This window comes from Megachile rotundata, chromosome 9 (assembly GCF_050947335.1).
Source record: "Megachile rotundata isolate GNS110a chromosome 9, iyMegRotu1, whole genome shotgun sequence".
Classification (NCBI taxonomy): Eukaryota; Metazoa; Arthropoda; class Insecta; order Hymenoptera; family Megachilidae; genus Megachile; species Megachile rotundata.
Window position 1 is genome coordinate 7,410,248 of NC_134991.1, and position 18,630 is coordinate 7,428,877.

An 18,630-nucleotide genomic window follows, 5' to 3' on the forward strand; every position below is an offset into this window, starting at 1 on the left:
ACATCGCTTTAAGAATGCCGCACCGGATAAGCTCGCCGCGATATTTTCACGAAATTAAGTTGAACCTGTTATATCGTTTGAACATTTGACACGTACAACCATCAGCCGATATGTTCTCTTGCTCGTGTTTGACGTACAGTCGGAGCAAATCTGGTTTTCGTGGTAAATGCTGCGACGAAACTGAAGCCTCTTTCTGCGTTTTTGGGAATTTGGGAAAATTTGAAGATTTGGTCGACTGGGAATTTAGGGACCTAGGAATTTTAAGACTTTTTTGGGGAGCTTCGAGATTTTCGGCAGGAATTTTGGAATTTAGGAGTTAAGGGATGCAGGTGTTCGAGGTCGTTCAAATTTGACGATTCGTGAAATTAGCAGCCTAGAAATTTTGGGGTCTGGAAATTTTAGAGCTCAAGAATTTGGAGATTTTGTAGATTACCGATTTAGGGATTCAAGTGACGAATTTAGCGATCTCTCAAAAATTTTGTAGTCGTCCATTGTGGATCAGAAATCATCTACATACGTCTGGTACCGAATACTCCCCTTATTACCTCGCTCCCTTATTACCTTATGAGACAAAATTATATTTATAAAGCTACATAATTACTACATACAATATTCATGTCATAGCTACGTATAATATTTTATAATACATGCACCATTACCGGTGAAAATCCAATAAACCCCCAAGTTCGTCTATCTAGCGAAATGCGAGCAAACTCGAGGAACACGTCGCGGTCCCGATACCCGCGTCGAATAAAGTTGTCGACTTACATCTGGATGGTGTAGATAGATCGACTCTTTATCGTGCGGTAACTGACTGTGACCCCTTCTGGTTTATCGATTTGGTCGACGTGCTTTCCCGCGTGTACTATCTTTTTCACTATCGGGATTCCCGTGTAGCGTGCCGTGTCGCGATAACGGGGGCTCGTTTCGTCGGGGACGTAGGATCATTATCGTGCAACCGTAGCACGCGTTTAACTAACTCCGTAACTGAGTTGGACATTATTTCAGATGATCTTATGACCCATATTTCGAATAAAACGAATCGAGAATAAATTATTCCTTAGAATCAATTTTTACGTAGGACAAGAATTAAATTATGGACGGTTCAGAATTTTAGTGAATTATTCAGAATGGACATACATTGATTTTTTTAAAAATAAAGATATACTTTGAACATCATTAAATTACTGAAACTACTGAATGGTTAACGTCACAAATACATTTGACTCACTCGCAAGTCTTCTCTTTCTAATTAAAAATTTTTTTTAGATGCTTTTTCTTTTCTGTCTATGATGTTTATCGAGATAAAGAATTAGAGTGTACATTAATGTTTCATAATTTATATCATCATTATTCTATTTTATTTTTAATTTCAAATTACGTGAGCCTCCTGCTAACAATCATTGCAAATTTTTAATTCGTAAAATGTTCGTAAAATTTCGTTCGAAGTTTTCGTTGTAGGATCGATTTTTTTTTTTTAAGGAAAATTCTTAGATTTATTCGAAATTTTTGTCTTAAGATCAGTCCGAACATTGCGTGACTGCTCCACAACGACGATTTTCGTCTGATCGAGGTTAACCCGTTCACCGCGCGGAAACGTATGGTGCTCGTTACGTGTCTTAAGCGGAATACGGTGGTATGCGCGAAATTCACGGCTCTATTCCGTGCGATTTCAAGCTTCGATAACGTTGCAGTTGGTATTTCGAGGGAATTCGAGGAACTGAGAGGGAATTAATCGATTTCGCGATGGAATATTCGCCTTTAGGTTACGCGATAGTATTTTCTACGCGGTGGGCCGCGTTCGCTCGGACCAGAAAAATGAGAAGTGTTAATGAAGTGGCACGTCGAGAGATTCCGAGCTACGCCTGCTAATACCGGTGTTACGAAATGTCAGCTGCTTTGGAAATGAGGTGTGCTCTCCGGCGGCCTTCGTTGCTTCCTTACGGAAAAATAACGTAGAAACATAGGAAACTAATATTCAATGATATTTCAAATGAAAGAAATTAAGATATTTAAATATTTGAACATTGGGAAATTTTTGAAAATTTAGAAAACTTTTTAATTTGGGAACTGAGAGAATTTTAGCAAAATTTAGGAATTTGGAAAATTTGAAATTTTAAGGATTGAAAATTTGGGGATGTAGAAATTAGAGAATGTGGTAATTTGAGGAGATGAAAATTTTTGTATGTAAAAATTTAAGGGTTTGAGAATTTAGGGGTGTAAAAATTTGTTGGAATTTGAAGAGTTGAAAATTTGGGGATGTAGAAATTTAGGAGTCCAAGAATTTCAAAATGTACAAATTCAGAGATGTATAAATTTGGGAGTGTGAAAATTTCAGAAAGTATAAATTTGATAGTTTGAAAATTTTAGAAATATTTAAATTTGCAAATGTAGAAATTGCTGAACACAGGAATTCTGGTATTTGAAGACGAGATAGAAAGTAAATTTAAAATATGGGAAGATGGGAATTTGAAGAGTTGCTAATTTGAAAATTTAAAAATTGAAGAATTCATAAACTTCCAAATTTCAACCCCTAAAAAATCCACGGTGAAAACCCTAAAAATCAAGTCATCAAAGCCTCACCAAGTCCCCCATTTAATCTCTAAAAATTGAACACAAAAAACCCTCTCCTCATCCAAAAGAAACCTACACAATACAAATACATTGTACATAATACAAGTTTCTTTCTTCATCATTGAAAGAACATCAAAGATCTGTCTGTGTATCGATCAATGTTATCATGACGATACTTTGACGGCTGTCTTGTAAAATTAAGATGTTGCTCAATGAAAGAAAGTTTATCTTGTATCGTGCCTTTTACAAGAGTTCATGTGTTCAAATTAATACTTTGAAAATCATCGTGTATAATCAAAGGACCGCTCGATTGGAGAAATTACATTGGACTTATCGTCGAGAATCAATGTTCGAACATTTCTCGAGTGAATGTATCACCTTTTATTGAAATTAACCGTTAATCCTTTATAATTGAATGTTGCCATTGCTGCAACATACGACATTTATCTTCAGTGTTGCTCTTTTGAGAAGTACGATGGTATTTTGAAATATTCTTTTGTATTAATATGAATAATCTTACACATTCTTCTTTTCAACTGGTAGTTTAAGTGACTTGAAAGTCACAGACTATTATTATATACTGTTAATTTTTTAGAATTTCTAATGTTATTTTTCATTTAAAAGAATTCTTGGATGTAGTCAGTATTTATGAAAGTATTGACTTTCAGTATTGATTTATAGTATTGAATTATTGACTGTATTTATCGACACACCTTCAGCAGACTTCCAATGCTTATTGGTGATATTGAAATATTGAAATTAATTATTGACAAACTGCATTTGCCCTGTTCAGTATTTATTGTCACCCATTGCAATATCAGAAATCAAGAAAAATTCCATGTACATACACATATAACGATATAGTATCGATATATCGATGGTTTCCATACCTGTCCAATAACGTTACAAACCCTAAAATATCGGCAATAGTTGAGGAGTCCCTTATAGGAGCAGTCTCCATTTTCGAGCAGTTTACGTTCAAGCTAATCCTTCAATCATTCCGAAACGTTAGAATCGTTCCTAACTCGTCGTGCGATGCACATAAAACTGAAAGACCACTCAATCGAGGAAATCCCGTTTCACCTATCTCCAGGAATCGCCATTCAAGCATTCCCCGATCCGAACGCCCGCCATCGCTCACCGTGCCACTGATTTAAACGGAAACAACGAGCTTCGAGAGGTTTCTCTCCAAAACGGTGCGAATCTTGAATAACGATCCATCGCTACCGACGATCGACAATAATTCCCGTTTCGAGTTCATTTACATCGGGAAAACCGTCAGCTTTCCCTCGCGAGGATTCCGCGACGGGACGAGCTGCGTCTCTCTTCCGTTTTGGCATATGCCGGCTCTTCATGCGTGGTAAACAAGTGTCACGCATCGCCTCGAGCAGAACAACCAAGAAATGATTTCACCGTGAGAGAGTTGCGAGAGAGCTCTCGAGAGCCGAGAAACGTGGCTGCCAGACAGCGTGGCGTCGCCTCGGAGCCTTGGCATCGCGACGACCATGTTTCTCATGAATACCGGCCAATGTCGTGAAACCGGAACTTCAAACCATCCGAGACGATCCTAAACGCTATCTCGCAAAACATTTTATTTGTTTATGAAGCGTAAGTAGGGTAGATGTTCCAGTTACGCTTGTCACGGAGCCTCCGTATTAAAATTATAATCCCTCTAGAAATTGGTATAAACCGGTTAAATCTTTGACCTGCTATATACAAAAGCTTCACATGTTTTTTGCTGATCAAAACTTCAAATTTATTTTAAAATTTTAAAGTGCATTCTGGTAATCCAAACCTTTCGAATTTGTAAAATTCTGTAGTTATCTTGTTAAAAATTTGCGATCAAAAATAATTTAATATATTATACTGTTGTAAAAATATTTGTCGAAGAATATGATGCACAGAATGCATCTTAATTTTGGTAATAATTAATGAAATTATTTATCGAATATTTGTGTAATCGTCTCTCAATCGATATTTAGTACTGTAAGATCGATGTGACATTTATTGAATCGATAGAGGAAATGTTATAGAGAGGTTATGTATTTAACCTAATACTGGAAAGTTAATTTATCTGCCTCTTTCATAAATATTACACAACCAGTATTTAAATGAAACGAGTTTTTATTATCATATATTTGTCCAGTCATATTACTTCTTTGAATAGATTTAACTCGCAATTGACCATTTTGTCACGTAGAAAGTCCATAAAGCTCCACAGTAATTTTTAGAAATAGGTAAATTAGGAACAGTTAGAGAAATCTATGAATAAATAAACGTTCAAGGAAATTTATAGACAAAAATCAAAGGTGTTATTTCGAAACGTGCTTTGAATATAAAATTGCGGATTGTACTTAACCTTTCGAGTTACAGGTTAAACTTGAAATTGATTTTTCTTCTGGAAAAAAAGCTTTCGTTTGCATACAAACTTTCGGAGCGAAATCCATTCGTCCATTTCACCCGGTATATAAACAAACCTTTACCGGAATTATGCATGCATGGTGTTCAATATTTGTCGAGAGCGATTCGATTACAAACAGACGCATCCAGCTTGTCGATCATTTATTTATTCTGTTGTTCCATTCGCTCTGTTAATGGAGCGATTAAATGAAAAATCGATGCTGAACCGCTGAAAACGCATCGTCCGAAATCCACCAGAAATCCGCCATTTTAAAGCATTTCGTGCTTGCACAGTTTTTAGCGCTCGATAAACATTTCAAACTTTTGACATTTATGTACTTTTCCATTTTTACAGTAAACGTAGGTTCGTGAGGTAATTTTTAAAATGGCCTGAAAATTTGTACTTTATTAGATTTTTCAATGGTGAACATCAACTTGCTAGTTTACCGACTTCTATTTGAGATTAAACAGACAACTATAAAACTCTGTTCACACGTTCCTTGATTTTAATCGAATGGTAGAGGAAACGTATCCTCTAATCTTAGCTTTAATATCGTGTCGGTTTACATGGAACTAGTGTGTAGAAGATAGGAGAGTATGGAACATTGGCGTAACTACGTTGGTACCATGTTAGAAATTTTAACTGATTTATATTTCTAAATTATTGAATTTTTATATTTTTTAGTTTTGATATTTTTTAATTACTGCGATTCGAAATTCCTACATTTCTAAATTCCTATGTCTTCAAATTAAAATTTTTATGTTCTCGTATGTGCAAATTTCTACATCTTCACATTTTTAAATTTCCTAATTCTCACGTTTCCAAATTCCCACTCTTCTAAATTCTCATATCCTCAAACTTCTTTTTAAATTACTACATTTTCGAATTTCTAAATTTGCAAATTTGTACATCTTCAAATTTCTAAATTCCCAAAGTCCTAATTTTCCAAATCCCCACATCTCCAAATTCTTACATTTGAAAAAGCTTAAATTGTTAATTTTCTACATATCTAAGTTTCCAAATTTCCAAGATGCTGCATTAATAATTTTCCAAATTTTCAAATTCTCAAACATCTCTACTCTCCCACTCTGAAATCTCACTAAACATGGCGTATTTGATGCGCGAATCCCAGCTACGCCAATGGTATGGATTTCTATTTTCGACGAATAAAACAGGTCAGATACCAGGAGCGTCGCGGAATTTTGCATCAACGTATAACCGTCCAAATTAGCAAACTCATTCGCCGATATCGGGGAAATTTGCATGCCGATACCTCGGCCGGCGTTGGCCTGGAAGTTGTTCGCTCGCTTGTGATCGAACAGACGATTAACGTAAAAGCATCTGCTATTTACGAGGAGTGAACAAGCTGCCGGAGGACAGATGGAAATCAACGTGAAACGAGTAGAGTAAAAAGGAAGAGGAGGTAAGAGAGCTGAACGATCCGGTCGATCCGTCGATCAAGTCAGAGATCTAGATCTCGTAAATGAGGATTTACTTCTTGCGAACCTGGGTCTCAGGGACTGCGTGTTCATTAACGAAAGCTCTTGTGAATCAATGACTCTGGAGAATCTTTTCCGATCTGCTCCAGTGTCTCGATTTCCTGGTTCCACTTCAATGTCTGAGCACGTTCTTTCATTCGACTGAGGTGGCATTAGCTCCACGCTGCAAATGGTTTTGCGGATAAATTGTACTTCTACTTTATACTTCTTTGTCTTCAGAATTATTTATAATTATAAACTCTACGTTTTATGTCGTGCTATCATGCTACATATTTAATATTTAAATATGCGTTCATTGAAATAAATTACTTCTTCTTCTCGAGAAAGAATTTTTATAATTGACAAATATACATTTTCTAACCAATACAGTTCTTTAAATTGCTTATGAGATTCATCTGCTTTTATTTCGATGATTATAACAATTGTTCGTTTTCATTTTACTTCATTTTACTTCACTTTACTTCATTTTACTTTAAATGTATTTTGAAATGTTTTTCATTTTATTTTTGAGTGTGTGTATTCGAATGTGAGCAAATGGGGATTTCATAATCGGTTTAGCGAGGGTTTCAGTATGTCGCTGCAGTGAATAATTTTAGGTGGAATCTGAATATTCGATCAGGAGAACGAGGATCGATTAACGTCATTTAATAACCGACTAAACGCCGTTAAAGCCGGTCGCACGAGTGCCGTTAATCGGCCAATCAATTGCTGGTTCTTGGCAGCAGGATTTATCACTTATAAAAGTTCCATGATCGACGTGTGGCGGGTTCTCATTACTTGCAGAAAATCGTGTCGATTGTCGGTGTCGCTATATGATTATTAATATCGGTTTATCGCTATTTATTTATGTCGTTGGTACTTCCGCAACGTGACTCCGTTAATAACTAGATATTTTCTCTAGATATACCAAACTGAACTTTACAGGATTTTACCAATATTTATTAAATAACACGTTTCATTTTTTCCTTCAATCTTTTAAATATTTTTTATAAAACAAATGTGCAAATTTCTTTTAAATATTTTAAATATTAAATATTTTTTATAAAACTAAAGTACAAATACTTTAACTTGCATCAGATATTTCATTCTTAATTACTAGATATTACTAGTATTAATTACTGAATCTTTCCATGCTTAAGGAGTTTTTTATTACCCAATCTAACAGTAAATATAATAAAATATTTGCAAGTACACGTAGTAAAGAAAGATAAGAAGACAAGTTGACCAATTAATTCAGAATAAGTAATTGGATAATTTAATTCATTCAAAATAAATAATCCCAATTAAGTAAAACAGGTTTGCTACCAAATGATTACTAAGATCAGTGAATATAAAACAGGGGTCAAAATGTCAACTACCATGAATTAATTTCAGATAAATCCATGTGCACCCATCCGTATATATTTTGTTCAAATTTGCATTCCGGATTTTGTTTTCTACTTAAAACTGTAGGCGAAGCTGGATACTTTGTCCAAGAGTGGATCGGCAGCCAGTCTCCATAATGAATGATATCCTTCAGTCATAGTGGAATTCACATCTTGTAAAAGTATTCTCGTATTGACGCAACAGTCGGTAGAATGGTACCGGATGTGCGAGAAGTAGGCGAAGACAACTATACCACGACAATTAATGACATCGGATTAAGTGGTTTCTAAAGCTACTCTGACACGAGACAAAGGCTTCCGTTCTGACACCATTTCTATTCGGACGGTGCGAATTTTTCTTTCTTGTCTATTATTTTTACTTGACCGAAATTCGTGCTCTATTTTGTGTCCAAGTACTGGTCACGAGCTACTATATCTTCGGTCCAGGAAAATTTGTCTTTCGTTTCGAAATCAGAAAATTTAGGTTTCAGAAAATTCTTATATCGTATCTTAGAGATTGAAGCAGAGCTTTGTAATTTTTTTAAGTAATTCAATTTTTCTAGTTAAGATTGCGATTGGAAATATTTCTATCGTGTATAATTTTGTTATAGCTTTCTCAAAATAATATTAACTCCTTAAGTGTGATCTCCAAAGAGACATTTCAATTGCCAAAATAAAATATCCAGTGCAAAGTGATATCAACACTAATTTAACCTTCAGATAAATTTGCAGTTCATTAACTAATAAATAAACAATAAATTGTTTAAGAAAATCTTATTACAAACGCCTATATGAACGTTCTACATACTTCACACTACAAGAATGTCAAGTGAAATCATGTAATTTCCCGTGACACTATATATTTGTCTCTATACTTTAAACGTCTTTCGTGGGAACAGTTTTTATCTAGCAACGAAGTACAGTTTATAGAAAGCATCAGTGCAAACGTTCGAAAACCTATTTTAAATGGGGTATTGCAAAACAGATTGGTCCCTTTCCCTTCACCACCGTACATAACAACCTAGAAACACTTTTTGTCTCGAAGGTGTACAAGGAAGAGTTACGAAACAGATGTCGGTGTCGTTGAGAGACGCAAGCTCGAGGCGTCGAAACGCACGCGTGTCGAAATCGGGTACAACGAATTCTGGGTAGATCTTTTTGCAGAACTTTTTGTTGTCTTTTGTGATGATAGGTGAAATGTGTCAGTATCCCTGTATTCGAGGTTAGGTTCTATTTTCTTTTAGGTGTGGTTTGTGTCCCTGCATTTGAAATTGGGTTAAATACTTTAGCTTTAGGATGTGACCTTATATTTGAAGTTAGGTTAAGTGTGGTGTTAGCCATATGTTGTATCCCTGCATTCGAAGTTAGCTATTTGATGTAGCTTTATATTTGAAGTTAGGTTAAGTGTGGTGTTAACTACATTTTGTATCCCTGCATTCGAAGTTAGCTATTTGATGTGACCTTATATTTGAAGTTAGGTTAAGCACAGTGTTAGCCATATGTTGTATCCCTGCATTCGAAGTTAGCTATTTGATGTGACCTTATATTTGAAGTTAGGCTAAGCATAGTGTTAGCCATATGTTGTATCCCTGCATTCGAAGTTGGATTAAATATTTTAGTTATATGATGTAGTCTTATATTTGAAGCTAGCTTAAATGTAATGGTAGCCATATGCTGTATCCTTGCATTCGAAGTTGGGTTAAATGTTGCTTTAGCTATAGGTTGTATCGTTGTACTAGAAGTTCATCAATTGAAAAAAAGTGTAAATTGTCAGACCACCCAGTCCACAAATTTGCAAATCACTGAATACTCAACTGTCCAAACATCTCATTCTTAAATGAAGCCCCCTAAATCATCAAATTCTCAAAGACCTGAACCTTCCAACTTTACTACAAATTTCCAACTTTCCCAAATTTCCAAATGGTGCAACCCAAATTCGAAAACGTCCACGTCTCAAAACATAAATTTTAGCCCCAGATCTCGCAAAGTTATTAGCAATGAATCCACCAAAAGTTGCCATATCACCTTACGAATGACTTATAGAATCTTTGAAATTCAAGAAATCATGTCGAAAACTCCATCCACCCAACCTTCCTGTACATTCAACCCGAATAAAACATGTATTAAAGTGAATCGCGCTTTTTCCATCTGAACCGCATCTCGATGCTCGTCGAAGGAACCCGCCAGGGTTGTGAGGTGTATCAGCATTTTAAATCGCGTGGCTCGAGCGATGCATCATCAGGTGGGACGCCGAAGAGAATTCGTGCGTTTGCGTTGTCGCGGTGGAAAACAAGAGCACCGTCTGAAACGAATTGTGAGAACAAAAACGGCATACGCTTCTCACGAGCCTCATCGATTCTGCCGGTTGAAATTCCCCCGTTCGAAAGTATGGTATCGTTTGTACAGGAGAAATACCACGAGCAACCGGCCAAAGAAATAGAGGAGGAAGATCGACATTCCATGGATTTCCATCGCGGTCGATCAGCTCCGGCCAGACCACAGATTTCTTCATTGACAATCGTGATTCAGTAACGAGCCTCCGGGAATCGTACGGTGCCCGGTCTTCTCTTTCCCCTTTTTCCTGCCCCCTCTCGAATCGATTCACGGGTCGAACGATCGATCGTGCCGCAATTAACCAGATCGATCGTGTCGCGGATCTTCCTTGCATTTCTAGCCACGACCGCGGTGCACACTTTTCGGATGAAAGTGTTGGGTTGAGAACGGTCGAGTTTCAATTATGGATGCGGGTAGTAGCTTGTTATATTGCCGAGGAGGGGTTGCACATACGGGTATTGGATTGATTGACTCAGTGTTTAATATTTAGTGGTTCACACGTGGGAATTTAGGGATGTATTTGGGAAGTTGGGAATGTGAAGTTTGAGAATATTGGCATTTGGGGGTTAGGAAGTTTGGAAAGTAAGAGTTGGAAATTTAGGGGGTTGGAATTTTGAGAATTTGTACATTTGCAAATTTGGGAGTTTGAAAACTTGGGAATTTGATTTGGACTTTTGGGAATTGGGGATTTGAAAGCTTGGGAATTTAAAGAGTTTCAAAATTTGGGAATTTGAAAATTTACAGGGTTAAAAATTTAGGGAATTTGCACTTGAAAATTTCTGGATACAGAAACTTGCAAATTTAAAAATCCAAAAATCCAAAAGTTCAAAAATCCAAAAGTCCAAAAATCCAAAAATCCAAAAATCCTTCCCTTCTGAATACAGCGATAAAAAAAGACGTAAACGAGTGAGAAACAAGAAAGCTCGCAAGAAGCGCAGTCTTCTCCGTTTTTCCCCGTTCAGAAATATATTCTCGGTTCAAAGGGAGCGATCCGTTGGTCCGGTGGTAGCAATTACCGGGAGGCACGGGATAGAGAACGTAGGCAAGAGTCGACGTTTAATTGAAACTTGACGCAGGAGAGCTTGTCGTACGACTGATTCGGCCTGGGTTCTTTTAACGAACGAGCTACACAATCTGGGTCATTGTACCGCCACACTCTAAATTCGGAGTGCAACGGACGCGTGCACGCGTCTTTTATCCGCGTGCGAGTTCGTCACTCGCGAGCTTCGCTATTTGCGAACTCGAAGAGGCTTTTCGACGTTGAAACATCAACGGTGAATATATTCTGAAATGTCATTTGTCTTCTTTCGATTCACGTACGTGTCCCGTTTTATTGCGTTTCCTACATATTGCATTTTTTTGCTGAATGAAATATATGGCAGCTCTGTGTCGAGAATGTCTGCCAGCGAGAATGTTTGATACTTTTTTTTTAGCAATAAAATACTTGTTTTTTTTTTAGAGTTTAATTAAACACTATAGCCATTTTACTGCAATATTTTCACCCTTCAAAATAAACTATATAATTAGAATGTATGATGTTTATATATTATATAATATTGAAAGAGAATGATTAAAAATGTTAAATATGTTGTTTCGTATGATAAGATTCGCGGAGTTCAAAGTGGGTCACCAGTTAACATTCCTTGTTAGCGGAGATGCAAAAGCTCTCGGTATTTACAGAGAAACTTTGATGGCTGCTCGAGTTTAGTTTGGATTCTCTGTTAGCTTTCGATGCTTCTATGTTTAGTTTGCGGAACAAGGAGAATGTACAACGTGTATTTGGTTCGAGTGCATATTGATAGATCGCATTTAAAAATAATAATATTTACTCAAACAGAATATTGATCCTGCTGCGATGAATGGGAAGATCTCTACCTGTAGTGAATATTGATAAATTTTATTCAGAAATAACAGTATTTATTGAAACAGAGTATCGACTTAGTATAGTTCATACCCCACGCGTAGTGACAGGTTGTTTACTGTAGTGAATTTGGTTCATTGGTACTTTGTTCAAATGTTGTGTAAGTGATGGGTTGGATACAGTTATAGTGAAGAAATAGGTTACAATAGTAAAACTGGTATAAAATTTAGTCGTTCAAATATTGTCTAAATGTAGTGATGGGTTGGATACAGTTATAGTGAACAAATTGGTCACAGTAATAAAACTGACAGAAAGTTTATTTTGTTCAAACTCAGTGCACATGTACTGATAGTTTAGGTACAATTATAATGAACGAATTAATTATAACAGTAATAAAACTGGTAGAAAATTTACTTTGTTCGAACATCGTGTAAAAGTAGTGATGGGTTGGATACTATTACGGTGAAAAAATTGCTTGTCAGAGTAATAAAACAGACAAATATTTATTTTATTTAAATGTACTCTATACGTAGTGGTAGGTCAAATACAATTACAGTGAACAAAACAACCGTCACCAGAGAAACTGATATTTAAAATAACAGAAAGCAAGATTTTACCACCATACGAAAGACGTGAAACTTGAAAAAAATTACATCTCCGATTTCCAATTTTTCCTCCGTAAAAATAATCATCAGTATAGGTTACTATTAATCATTGAATCATTGGTTGCCAGAGATATATTTCCCGGTCCGCTGTAATTTTCTAGGTCGTAGGAGTAAGCGGTAGTTAAAAATGAAGAATAAACTAACATTCGCTTTAAGACCTCGCAGAATAAATAGTAGAAGCTCATAAAACTCACACGAAACACTGTTCGTTTTACGAGTCCATTCCTGAGCCCATTGTCACGCATAAAACATCAGGGTTTGTTCAACCTGCCTAGACGGAAGTGACGTGGTGGCGAACGTGGGGCGACACGGCTCGTTGAACCGCGCGAGCCCGCGCGCGGAAATAACTCACGTACGAGAATCGTCACGTCTCGTGGTAACACGTTGGAACGGAAATGCAGATACGTACGAGGAGTATAAGTGGCGAATCGCCGATAATCGCACGTGAAACACGCGTTCTACTCGACTGTCCTTGGGGATAAGGTTCCCCTCGAAACAGTCTAGAGTGTACGAACTCGTGTTCTTCGTCTTCGTGTATGAAATATTGCGGCCGCAACAGTTTTTCGATAGTTCAGCTCGGGTACGTGTGAGGGCTCTTCAATGTCAATATTGGGGAACTAGAATAGACTGAGTTGGTTTAGAGTGGGAATGTACGAGCTTTTGTGTTAGAGTTCTTGGGTTTTCGAAGTTCTCGGATTTTCTGATTGCTGAGTTGGCAAATTGGATAACTTTGATTACTGTACTTTTAAATTTTTAGATACGTAAATTTTTCTATTCCAGATTTTTTAGTTTTTAAGTTTGGGAAGGGCTGAATGTCCAAGTTCGTTAAATTTCCAATTTCCCATATTCCCTATTTCTACGGTTCTAATCCCCAAATTTCACTCACACCATTTTCAAACTTTCCAAATTCCAAATTTCCCAAATTCCAAATTCCCCAAATTCGAAATTTCCCAAATTCCAAATCTCCCAAATCCCAAATCTCCCAAATCCCAAATCTCCCAAATCCCAAATCTCCCAAATCCCAAATCTCTCCCAAACATCCTCAAATTAGCACCACTGATTATAATCACTTCCTCGCGGAATCTAAAAGTAACCTTTAGAAATGACATCATGTATAGACGTCATGAGCGAATTATAGTTCACGCTAGTATTACCGAACGACTATAACCAGTGAACGCGAAGGGACAAATAAAAAAAATCTGAAAAAATCTATTCCGGTCGTGATGTCGGTTTATTCTCGACGGATATCCCATTTCTGCAATGCCGGGTATTTTTATCCGTGGCCCACATACGACCACGTTGATTATTTCTCCTCGCGTAATGGGGGATGGCCCCTCGGTTTGACTTCGTGACGTTCATCGACAACAAGGTAGGAAAAGAGAGCTTTCTGCCGTTCGTTTTATGCACCATGAAGGACGCGAGTCTACTTTGCATGTCATTTCGCCCGTTTCCTTTTCACGAATGACTCTGGTAATTTTGTTTAAAATGCTCCGGTACTTTGCTACGCTTCGCGTCGTTTACCATTCAAATTTATCGCTGGAATAATATCCACACCGTAGGGGAAAAGTACCTTGAAATTGCAAAGAATAATCACAGCCATTAGTCTTTTTCATTTTGCCTTACTCAAATTTTATTATTTCAATTGATTTGTTAACCATTGTTAACCATAAACAGTTCCTTGTTTTTCAATTAAAATGTCTATTAATACGTCTATATATCTATAATGTATATCTAGTCGATAAAGTGTTAAATGTCAGTTTCACAGTGCTCATAGTCTTGCGAGACCTTTGTACTGCATGCAATAGTAAATAGTACACACTAGGTACATAGCAAATTCTACATGCTGCATATATAGTACATTCTACATTCGTACATAGTACTGTATGCTACATAGGGATTGGACGAAATAATATAATCATTGTCATGATCGATCCAGACCGTCTAACCTTAACAGGACAAGAGTCTGTTCTGATATCAACCATAATAATCCCATTGTCTTCCAACTTGTCTATAAGGACTCAAACTTTTGCATCAATACTATAATTAAAAATTATTTAAGACGTGTATGATTGGTTTCACTGTTCATCTGTACATTCACAAACATGTTTCAAACGAAGCATAATTAATTTGTAAATGTCCCTTGGTTCTTGTAGACAATGCTTTCCCGGTACGCATTTTTCCATATTTCTAAAGAAATAATCCCAGGTAATGGCGCGTTTTTACCATTCCACAAACGCAGCTATAATTTTCCTCGCAGACAATTAACATTCCCCCGTGCAGTTCATTAAGATTCCTCGGAAAGTGGAAGCACGTTGTACGATACCCATTGAAGTCGCAGAATCTCGAATTCGCGTTTATCCGCTCGCTCGCTATCTAGCGGGACGGCATCCATTACGTCCTGACTTTACCACGAAACGATGAAAAAGAAAAAGGGACAAAAATTTGCCGTACGAGATGGTTAGGTCGTGATGCTGGCTCGTTTTCTCGGACGATGAGCGTAGCAAGAGTTCTGCCACCATGGTGTGCCACCGATGGAAACCGTGCGAAGCAACGCGAGGTGAAACCCGGTCCATTGTCATGTGCCGAGGATCACGTAAGGTCACACACTCTCCTGACTCGCTCGCAAAGCCCTGCCAGTGTGCCCTACGTGGAAACAACAAAGGCGTCAAGTTTCGTAACGAGCGACAGAACGTCGTCGGGGCTTATTGTTAGAAAACGAGAACTGGCTTTTGCCTTAGGGCCCGTCGCGAGAAACGCCGTTTCGGTTTAGTCATCCGTGCCCGTTTGTGTTCCCGATCGTTCGTCGAAACCTTGCATACGATCTTCTTTTAACGATCGGGTCGAGGGAACGGAAACAATGGCGGATTGAAGGTAATTCAGGCTGAAGGAGATGCTGGTGTTTTACACTGGTAACGGTAGAACTTGAGGTCACCACGTTTTTCCTTTTTTCCTCTTGTAATTGTGGCCCTTCAGGTGCTTCTGACATTATTGATGGCAATATTAATCAAACTACTTTAGATTCTAATGATGTACATAATTATGCATATACCTGAAATATATCTTTGAGAGGCTAGATAACTTTGAGTGATTAGATAATTTTTATGTCGAAAAAATGAGAAGAAGATGAATATCGTTTGAAACTAATTTTATGTAACAGTATATAAAAAATTGCACACATTCACACACTTTCACACGGAAATTGCATTTTTCCGGTTATAACATCGGTTACATGATACCCTGTACATCTTCATCGACGACACACTTTGTGGCAGAGAGGAATAAAGTTGCTTGGGAACTCCGTACGTTGCGGACATAAATTGCATAACCCCGAGATGCAAGATATAACTGGTTAATGGAGTAAATGAGAACAAGGCGATCCGAATCTTGTCAGACTTCCCATTGCGTGCAATTAAGCTGGGAAATTATTTGTTAATCTATTCGTCAAAGTTAATTAGAAAGATGTTGGGAAGTTGGCATGAATATTGCATCGAAACGGAAAGCGTATAAAATAGTCCGGAGTTCGTTATCCTTAAAAATGCATCGGTTTTCATAGAACTTTTTCTTCTCACGACTGCCGGAAGTGGCAACCATCTTTCTAAAGGTAACACGTCGGCAGCGATCGCGGGACGCCATAGGTAAAAGCGGCCGGCACTTTCTACAATTAATTACGACACACGATAGCGTCCTCCGCACGGTGGTCCTTAATTTGTCACTACATCAAACGCAAATTGATTATCAACCGGTGCCACCGGTGGCCGCTAAACATTCGCTACGAGTCGTTAATCTCGGCACGAAAACGTTTCTCCATGGTCTCCGTTGTGTCATGAGTCACGTCTTCTCTGAATCACGTCATTAGCTCGTTGTAATCTTTCGAGAAGGCTCGCGCGGCGTGTAACGCGGTAAAAATGATCGCGTTTCGAGAAGCGTCCGGATTATCCGTGTAATCCGAAATTTATTGGTCTAGACGTAGGTCAACCTGACGCGTTTTTAATCGGTTTTAAATAAACCGTAGCCTTACGAAAAAAGAGGAGACTCGCTGCCGTACTTTTATGCAAACGAGTGGCAAAGATTAAGGTCGAGTCTCGTAACTTTCCTTTTAATTGAGGATACCTTGAGATTCGCTCGTTCGTCAACTGATTGGGCCGTCATTGTGCATTGCAGGGTGGCGGAGACGATTCGGACGAGGATAATCAGTGCGCCTTGAGCGAGAATTGGACGTTCGAGAAGAAAACCAGACGCTGGTCGCGCACGCCGCAAGCGAACGTCGAGAGGCTGCAGGCGATCGCCGGGCAGAACGTGCAATCCGAAGAGGACTCGGTGGAGGATCGTCTGGAAGCGGAGGAAGCCGAGGACACCATGTTGGACACTCTCAGATACAGCAGCTTGCCGCCTGGAACGCTTCCCGATGAGATCGGTACCAGATTTCGAAGAACCGGCTCCGAGAGGTTGAGGGACGGTGCCAAAGCTTTCCTCAGGCGAGTCGAGTCTCTCAAGTCCCGCCGGCGAAAGCACCAGAATCGTGACGGTATCGTCATCAGTGGTCCGCAAATTTTGGACGTGATGTCGATGCAGCAGAAGATGAAGGAGCTGAACTGCGTGGACGTGTCACCTACGGGACCGGCGCCGGTGTCCTTCAACGATATCCTGTCTGGATCACCGCTTCACGTACCAGGATCACCCGTCACCATGCCGGCATCTCCTTACCACCTTCCACACTCGCCGCTGACGAACACGCCGAGTCCGTTCGGCGACGATTCCTCGAGTTACTGCTCGGACGGATCGCAAGGAGGTGGTCCAACGCCTACGCCGACGCGTACGAAGATGAATCGCGCGAGAAGGTTCTTGCATCGAGGTCGGGAGGATCAGGGTGCACTGAGCGACTCCGAATGTCAGCCTACCAGTTGGAGGCACAGGTACTTCCGAGACGCGAACTCCAACCATGCCAAGGTGCTGGAGTACGTGGCCGCCCATCCCCAGAGCCCCAAGGAGTCTCCGAGCAAAACCGCCTCCATAAACAGCCGGGGTGGAAGCCTGAACCTGGGCAAGGAGTCCCAGAGGTACCGGGACAAGTTGTCGCAGAGTCAGGAGAGGCACAAGGAGGACAAGGTGACCGCGTTGAAGAGGGAGGACAAGATGCACAAGAGTTTCAGGCATCGCGACGACTCGTACAGGGAAGGCAAACCCTTGTCCAAAGAGGTGACGGTCTACAGGGAGAAGTCCAGGTCCAGAAGTTCCGAACTGGCTGGAAGTCAGGAGAGCAGTTCTACGGTAGCTAGCCGTGATTCTGACCAGGAGGAGGATTCGCCCAGACACAAGGGTACCGTTGTCAGGTGGCACAGCTTCCAAAGAGGATCTCTGTACCCTGAACCGTTGGATCCTCTGTGTCCACGAGCTATGGCCTCGATGTCCTGCGGGCAACTGTTGGTGCTGAGGAAACTGGCGTTACTGAAGTTGACCGCTTGTATGGAACGTTACTGTCCCACTCACCGCACGGGATGGAACTGGGAGCTGCCGAAATTCATCAGGAAAATTAAGACTCCCGATTACAAGGACAAAACGGTGTTCGGTGTGCCGTTGCTGTTGTCCCTGCAGCGGACGGGACAGGCCTTACCAAAGTGTATTCAGATCGCTCTGAGGTGGCTGAGGGCTAATGCCCTGGACCAGGTTGGCATCTTCAGAAAGAGCGGGGTCAGATCGAGAATACAGAAGCTGAAAATGATGACGGAGACGTTGGGGGATAATATCAACTTCGATGGGCAACAAGCCTTCGATGTGGCTGATCTGGTGAAGCAGTACTTCAGGGAACTGCCGGAAGCTCTCTTGACGAATAAATTGTCCGAGACGTTCATAGCCATTTTCCAACGTAAGTATGGAAATATGAGTTTATGCTACTTCCATGTGGAAAGATTTACGGGTGAATCACTCTGAAAAC

General features: G+C 39.3%; 1 protein-coding gene across 4 annotated transcripts in view; it reads left to right on the forward strand.

The window, feature by feature from the left end:
- Positions 1-18,630, forward strand: part of cv-c (RhoGTPase activating protein) — a 364,242-nt gene that overhangs the window by 342,084 nt on the left and 3,528 nt on the right. For all 4 annotated transcript variants that reach the window (XM_076535698.1, XM_076535696.1, XM_076535697.1 and 1 more), the window contains one exon: positions 16,860-18,561. In XM_076535698.1, coding sequence (XP_076391813.1) covers positions 16,860-18,561 — 1,702 coding nt within the window. The remainder of the gene's footprint in view (positions 1-16,859; positions 18,562-18,630) is intronic.